Source organism: Scylla paramamosain, chromosome 24 (genome assembly GCF_035594125.1).
Source record: "Scylla paramamosain isolate STU-SP2022 chromosome 24, ASM3559412v1, whole genome shotgun sequence".
Taxonomy (NCBI): Eukaryota; Metazoa; Arthropoda; class Malacostraca; order Decapoda; family Portunidae; genus Scylla; species Scylla paramamosain.
Window position 1 is genome coordinate 3,675,001 of NC_087174.1, and position 8,260 is coordinate 3,683,260.

The 8,260-nt window shown below is 45.7% G+C and overlaps 1 protein-coding gene across 1 annotated transcript in view; it reads left to right on the plus strand.

Annotated features, from left to right (window-relative positions):
• Nucleotides 1-3,921, plus strand: part of LOC135112508 (mucin-2-like) — a 7,671-nt gene extending 3,750 nt beyond the window's left edge. The window contains exons 2-8 of the mRNA XM_064026923.1: nucleotides 1-745; nucleotides 1,260-1,514; nucleotides 1,798-1,928; nucleotides 2,050-2,479; nucleotides 2,700-2,863; nucleotides 3,153-3,233; nucleotides 3,889-3,921. The exon at nucleotides 1-745 is cut by the window's left edge and continues 1,810 nt beyond it. Of these exons, the coding sequence (XP_063882993.1) occupies nucleotides 1-745; nucleotides 1,260-1,514; nucleotides 1,798-1,928; nucleotides 2,050-2,479; nucleotides 2,700-2,863; nucleotides 3,153-3,233; nucleotides 3,889-3,921 (1,839 nt within the window). The remainder of the gene's footprint in view (nucleotides 746-1,259; nucleotides 1,515-1,797; nucleotides 1,929-2,049; nucleotides 2,480-2,699; nucleotides 2,864-3,152; nucleotides 3,234-3,888) is intronic.
• Nucleotides 3,922-8,260: the final 4,339 nt, after the last annotated feature.

Here is an 8,260-nt window from a genome sequence, read left to right on the forward strand (position 1 = left end):
ACCACTATCAGCGACGAGATGAAGAGCCTGCGCAGCTTTGTGGCTCAGGAGGAGCTCGCCACACCCCCCGCATCGCAGGGCGCGAAGGCCCAGCGCGAAGAGAGTCTCGAGTTTGTGTTTGAGGACGTGAATGACTCCCCGTGCCGCCTGCCGCGGGAACCTGCCCCAGCCACTGCTAAATCCCCAGCAGGAGGCTCACTTGCCACGGGGGAAAAGAAACCCAGCAGATTGTCACCAAAACTTGGCAAATTCACGCAGAAGGTGTCAGATAAAAACAAAGAGAATGAAGAGAAAACCAAGAGCAGTCCCTTCCTGCCCCGCAACATCCTTCACTTCGGTAGCAAGGACAAGAAGGCCAAAGCCAAGGCCCACGAGACAGACTCCCCGAAGACTGAGGGCTGGACGTCAGAAGCCATCGAGGAATACCTCTTGGAGACCAGCCGGGAAGAGAGCGTCAAGCTGGGCCTCCTGACCGAGGAAGATATCGCGTACCACCAGACCAAGGGAAGACACCAGAATGTGCCCGCCCTTCGCCCGCTGCCCGAAGTGACGGTCAGTGATGAGCTCCAGCCCGTGGCTCCCTCTAGGCGAAGGGCGGCTCCCTCCCCGCCGCAGAGCAGGTCTCCGTCCTGGAACCCACAGGACATTGAAAATTATTTGTTGCAGCATAACCAGGACGAGAACTTGCGCCTGGGACTGCTGTCCAAGGAGGACATTGACATCTACGAGTGGAAGCGTGCCACGGGTGAGTGTGTGTGTCTCCCACGCTTTGGTCTGCTTCTTGCTTCCTACCCATTCCTCACTCTCTTGTTGAGGTGAGGCGAGGCTGTGCCCGCCACCCGCCATGCTAGACAAAATGACACGATGCATTTCCTTTAGGCCGTTGTATGAATCTTGCAATAGTGCTCATGTATGTGCTCACTTTTTCTCACTATGCGACGCACTATCGCGCGCGCGCGCGCGCGCACACACACACACACACACACACACACACACACACACACACACACACACACACACACACACACACACACACACACACACCAGAATCAGCGTTGATTCTGATTTGTGGTATCATGAACCATCCTGAGGTCCACCCGCCGCTCGTGCTTAGCCCCACAGCCCCACAGCCCGCCAGCCCCTCCCCGCCAGCCCTCCTACCGGTACACATTTTAAGGGCAGATTAATAAAAGCTTACGAACTTACAAATGAGCAGACCTTATGCACACAGATGAAGTATACAGCAGTTTCCCCGCCAGGCATGTCCCCGATCTGCGACACCTCGTGGACGCGCGAGACGTTACGCAAGAACAAAGTGGTGCACTCCAGCGAGTCCTCTCTGTCCGGCTCAGTCTCCCAGCCAGCATCCCCGGACCCTTGCAATGCTGCCCCGAGGCTCACTACACCCTCCATGTCCCCCAGAACCAAAAGCCACGCTCCCAGGGAGCCTCACCGACGTGGCGGAGAAAAGCCTGTCGACGTCCCCAGCCAGCCAATCTCTGTTCCTCGACGACGTAAGTTCAGTCTGATATGAACTTCTGAGTTACTTATGGGGTGTTCACTGAATGTCATCTCCCAGCCATGGCCATGTTAGTAAGTGTTCTTCCATGAACACTTAACCTGGTGGGCAATCCTAGCTCGTTTTATGCCTCTCGACTCTGCACCGTGTCCTCTGTTGGCCTCATTACGTACGAATGAAGCACAAACACAATTATTACAAGGCCTACTCTTGTGCGCACACATTTTCAATCACTTCTGACTCACTGTAATAACATGAATGCTCTGCTTCCTTTTCAGGAGTGCGAGCGCCCGCGCCCCCAATCGGAACACCCCCTTCTGCCAAACCTCCTGTCCCAGCCTCCGCCGCCTCCTCGGACACCAGCAAGCAGAGCGCTCACTTCGCCTTCCGAGGCTTCAAATTGAGTCAAGTAAGTACAGATGGTGTCTTTCCTGCTCAGACCAGTCTTCAACCTTGCTGAATACTGATTGTTTGGTGGAGATAATGAGAGGAGGGCAGTGTGGGCAGTGTGTTAATTTTTTTCTTGTCAGGGAATAAACTCGAGCGGCTCCGGACGGAAGGCATGCGCCCCACAGCCTCCAGCAGTGGCCAGCCTCCAGCCTGAGGCCGTAAAGCCAGCTGCTCCCACGCAGGACTCACTGCCGGAGTCCATACAAGACGCCACCACCGCCAGGGACGCCAGGCAGGGAGGCTTGCGGTCAAGATTCACCAAGCCAAAACTCACCACCCCAGGGTTCACCAGGGCTGTGGCACCAAGCCCTGCGCCAGTCAACTCTGAGCCCAGAGTTGCGACCACAGCTCCTGGCGTCACGAAACCTGAGGCCAGAAATTCAGAGGTCATTGCGCCGGCCGCCGCTCCCGAGGCCGCCAGGGTGTCGTCCCAGGCCGTCGCCAAGCCACACGCCAGGCCCAAGAGACTCCCGCTGGAGAAGATCGGCGTGAAGCTGCCCGGCATGACAGGTGTGTGAGTGTGAGTGTGAGTGTGTGTGTGAGTGTGAGTGTGAGTGTGAGTGTGAGTGTGAGTGTGAGTGTGAGTGTGAGTGTGAGAGAGAGAGAGAGAGAGAGAGAGAGAGAGAGAGAGAGAGAGAGAGAGAGAGAGAGAGAGAGAGAGAGAGAGAGAGAGAGAGAGAGAGAGAGAGAGAACTTAGCTTATCTCCACTCGTATCTCTCTACCCCACAGCCCCCAAGGCTCCCCCCACGCCTCCGGAGGTGGACTTGGAAACAGTGTCAGTAGTGAGCTGCTCCCCCACGGACACCCCCATCCCGGCCCGCAAGGGGGGTGCTGATGAGCGTGCCACCCGCAGAAAGACCCCGTACAGCAGACTGGCGAGGTTCCTACGAAAGGTGAGACACACACACACACACACACACACACACACACACACACACACACACACACACACACACACACACACACACACACACACACACTACACATATTTTACATTTCCTTTCACTGATAACCATTTCAAAAACTAATTTCTTCATTCCAATACATTTGTCCTCGTTTCCTCTTTAGAACACCACGCCAGTACTTTGAACATGAACACACGCTACTTATCTACTTATCAATCCTTCATAAACTCACCCAATATAAAATCCAAGCTCACCATCCCCTTCTTTCGCTGTCCAGGAACCCAACTCGTCCCCCGGCACGCCCCCAACAGAGACCCCAGCCCACGCTCTCTTCCTGCGCGAGTCCCCCCGTGGTTTGGTGAGTACTACCTCGTTTTCTTTCATCACTTGCCGCCTGGTTTTCTCTCTCCGCTAAAAAGGGTTAGGATTTTAAACTGAATAAACTCTATCTGAGTCGGTTTCGAGATGTAATGTTGGTTTGAAAGGATGAAGTATGATTGTATAATTGCAGAAATAAAGTGAAGAAGGAGGGAGAAAGGAGATGACATGGAAAAAAGGAAGGACATGGAGGTAAATCTTGAATCTGCAGAATTAAATTAAGGTAGTGAAATTAAATAACTGCATTGATCTAAACCTTACCTAGGGAAACGGGGAAAGAAATAGAAGTGCTGCGAAGTATAAGATAGGTATGGCAGATAGGCTTTATACAGGGACTGCCAAGTGTAGGCCTAGTGGACTGTGGGTGGGTGAGAAGGGAGGGATACGGAGTTGGTGAAGACGGAAGCACCAATCGATTTAATACAGACGAGTGAGCGGATTTCTACAATATACATGCAGGACTATTAGAAAACATGGTAATAATGAAAAAAAAAAGCCAAAGTTGTTCATTTGTTGGCTACCTGGGTGACTTTATTTGGCAAGATGTGGTGCGCCATTACCATCACACAGGTACTTCATCGCGCTGACACCACTGCGACATTTACTGCTGCCATATTTCACACCTTCCCCATTAGCCACCAGACCACCAGACCTGCCAACACCTGTAAGTCATCCGCACACACACACACAGGAACATTCATAGTTTTCAAGGCAAATATGACAAATTAACTTTAAAAGACGAGATTTTACGAGCTTGACTTAATCCTATAAAAATACAACTAGGTAAAAACACACACACACAAACACACAAACACAAACACACACCTTGCATCACCCCATTATTCCATACAAACACTTGCACAACAACCTAGATTAATGCACCGTTTTGCCGCGCCTCGCTAACCAGTGCATGACCGCGCCCTACCGCTGCCCGTTGTAAACACGCTGAAAGGTCGTGGAGTGGCGAAGCAGGTGTTAGCGTGGGAGTGTGTGCTCGTGTGCGTGGGAGGAGCGGAAGTTGACGTGTTTACAGTCTCCACTCCACCGCCTGCACGTTCTATTAATAAAGATGTGTCTGATTGAATCTTATCTCACGCCAGGATATAAATAAACTTGCTATTTTATTTTATTGTTATTGTTATTATTTTTTTTTTTTCGCTGACTGATTTTTTATAAAGTTTCAGGCCGTGTCTTTTTTTATGATCAGTTGCGTTGTTGTTATTGTTATTTTTATTGTTATTATTATTATTGTCATCAGCGTGGCCTTGTAAGCACACGTGTCGCCGGCAGATACAGGTCATAACACCTCACACGATTCACTTTCTGTGCATGAATGTTTGCCGAGAGATAAAAAAAAAAAAGAAAAAAAAAAAAAAAGACTAGCACGGGTGAAAGAGAACATAAAATACACATACGGATAACTAGATTAATAAATAAGTTTCACGTTTTCTTTCACGTTTTCTTTCATGAATATTTGGCGAGAGATAAAAAGAAGGAAAGAAAAGACTAGCACGAGTGAGAGAACATAAAATACACATACGAATAACTTAGATTAATAAGTAAGTAAATAAGTTTCACGTTTTCTTTCACATTCTTTTCTTAGGGGAGATAATTATCGGTGTATTCTTCCTGTTTTTTTTTTTCTCCTTTGCCTCCCTCGTACATAAAAACCAAAATAGAACGACGGAACTAAAACGAGCGCGTGTTTCACAGTGAGCGTCCCTCCCTCAGCTAAGCAAACAGGAAGATTGACACGGATGAGGGGAAACACACGAAGCACACTTAAGTAATTGTAACTCATAAGTGGATTGCAGTATAAATTGGCGCTACTCTGTTTGTGGAAGAATGGTACCTGATATTCTACAGTAAATGGGAAAAATGAATACTCTATTAGGAAAGAAAAGTTCGTGTTTATTTATTTTTTTATTGTGCTATCACGCTTTTGACTGCCATATCTTTGCCTTCCCAACATTGAAATTACTGTGGAATTAATTTAATCACCTAAGAAAAAAGAGTGTAAATAGGAGACTAGTTTTCTCTTTTTTTCTATAAGCTACAGATTTATTAGTACAAAATTAAGCGTGTGAAAAGTTTTACGTCACGGCAAGGAGATATATTTAGCAGTGAAAGGGTTAAAACACACTTTTGATAAAATACTAACAAGACTTCCCCCCCCCAAAAAAAAAAATAAATAAATAAATAAAGTTATGAAATTGTTAGATTCACGTAACTCGACATCCGACTCTGCTATCCACCTTCTTTCTATCAACCACTCTATCATCGTCACTATCACCTTCTACATCACTCCCTTGTACTACACACTCATTATCACTATCATCAACAACATTTTCTTATCACCCCCCTTCCATTACATATTCCGTATCACTGTCATTATCATTTCCTCCACTCACCTGCATCACTTACTCTTATCACTATCATTATCAACACTTTCCTCAACCTACTTTTCCCTCCGATGCGAGTCATGCTTAGCGGCCGCGTGCCCCCACAGTCTTGTTGATGTCCTTTGATGTGTTTTCCCTCTCAAAGTTCACTCGTTTTGATCTTTAGTTTCCAGATTATTCCTCACTTGTTGTTTTCGCGTTATATATTTTTCCCTGCAAGCCCCGCCTCAGCAGATAAGCGAGTGAAGCAGAGGAGGAGGTGGAAGAGAAGCGAAGAGGTGGAGGAGGCGGAGGAGGAGAAGTAGGAGGGAGACAGCGAGGGAGCGTAAGGTGTGACGTGGCAGTGACGTCACTAGCTAGAAATAGTTCTGGTGATATTATTATCAAGTCTGTTTTTATTACTAAGATGTTTTGATAGAGAGAGAGAGAGAGAGAGAGAGAGAGAGAGAGTGTGTGTGTGTGTGTGTGTGTGTGTGTGTGTCCATGAACCTGAAGACCTACAACGTATAATTACAAGTGGAATGTTGCGGGAAGAGTAACTAAAAGGAAAATGAATAAATAATAGATTAATACAGATACTTTTTTTTTTTTTTTTTTTTTTTTACCGATAAGAAAAAACGGCTTCTGTCTGGGTTCTCGTATTTCATATTTAGCACCTCAGCAGGCTTCCTCATTTGTTCCCTTTTAGCTTATCCTTTGTTACCTAAAAAAGCGATTTTAACAACGAGAGAGAAAACGTGAAAAAAGCGATATTAGCGACGAGAGAAAGCGTAAAAAGGTGATGTTAGAGACGAGAGAAAACATGAAAAAGCAATGTTAGTTATGAGAGAAAACGTGAAAAAGCAATGTTAGTGATGAGAGAAAACGTGAAAAATCAATGTTAGTTATGAGAGAAAACGTGAAAGAGCAATGTTAGTTATGAGAGAAAACGTGAAAAAGCGATGTTAGTGATGAGAGAAAACGTGAAAAATCAATGTTAGTGATGAGAGAAAACGTGAAAAAGCAATGTTAGTGATGAAAGAAAACGTGAAAAGCGATGTTAGTTATGAGAGAAAACGTGAAAAAGCGATGTTAGTTATGAGAGAGAACGTGAAAAAGTGATGTTAGCGACGAGAGACAGACACTAAAAAGATGATAATTTCTTTGACAAAATTGAAAAATGGAAGACAAGAGTAATGTATGCTGCACTCCGGGGTGACAAACAGAACCTGAAGAAAATATGAAACAAATAAAAAAAAATACATAAGGGAGACAATAACACTTTAGCACAATAAAAGCCAAAAATAGTACTTGGAAATTTAAAGGGAACCAAGATACAAGATACATTTGACACGAGAAAAACCAACACAACACATAAAAGAAAAATGATAAGGAAAAAACCGATAGGGATACACAAGACCCCGCAAAAAAGAGAGATAATAGTGTCTAAGGGCGAGAAGAGCCAAGAATAAAGCTGAAAATAAACACGGAGGAGGCGGAAGAGGAGAGTAAGAGTCTGACGTATGACACTGCGTAAAGATATCACAGATGCATTCAAGGCGGTTCGGATAAATGCATTCCCATCACACGTGGCTCTCCAAGGGTCTGTGAACCTTAAAACTTACGCTATTTCATTCTGCTTGCCGCCATGTTTGCGCTGCACCTTCAAGAGAACGTCTGTCGCTGGGAGAAAAATTTAACGCACTGAATGGTCACTCCAGCAACACCTCCGTCTGGTTTTCCTATTTGCAGCGGCATTACAGCCTCCCGCGAGCTTCAGTGTTGGCTGTTTTATCCCCACAAGTGCCTCGCGACTCGCTTCCAGCCACCAACCAGCCTCGCAGGCTAAAGGGCCCAGTTACGTCAGCGCGTGTGTGAGTGTGTCGTGTGTGTGGGTGTGTGTGAGTGTGTCGTGTGTGTGTGTGTGTGTGTGTGGGTGTGAGTGTCTTGTGTGTGTTTGTATCTTGTTAGTGAGACTTGTGACGCAGAGAAGAGGTCATTCGCCCGTTGGTTCTGATGTTTATTTATTGAGTGGTCAGTCTGTAAATGAGTTGGCTTGGTGTGGGTGGGATATGTTCCTTACTTAAAGAAAAGCCATTGTACACATGTAAGATATTCTTTTGAGTTCTGAGGAATAATGTGCAGGTGATAACCATATTTCACTTATAAAAAATAAACAAACGCAAAAAACACATTTTCGATTGACGTATACTTTTTATATCAATATTCTACAACAAAAAAATCGCAATTTTTTTTATTTTTGAATTTTTGTACAAGTGCGGACCTTAGTTGTAAAAAAAAAAAATCTATTAAAAATGTTTATCTGATAATAGGGATATGTTCCTTACTTCATAATACAGAAAGCTTGCCGAACTATTACTAGCCATGAAAACATCTTTGAAAACCCGAGACTTTCCAATACACCTGATGAAAGTGACCGAGAGAGGACGTTGGGACGTTTGAGGATGCGGTTGAGGGAGTTTCCGGAAGCGCACTGGAGAGGAAAGAATCAAGGGAAGACAAAAAGCCTGAAGTAGAAGGAAGCAAGGGATGAAAGGAGGATCTGCAGGAGGGAGCTCATTAACTTCTAGGGTCAATAGTGTTGTTGTTTTTTTTTTAAGAGGTA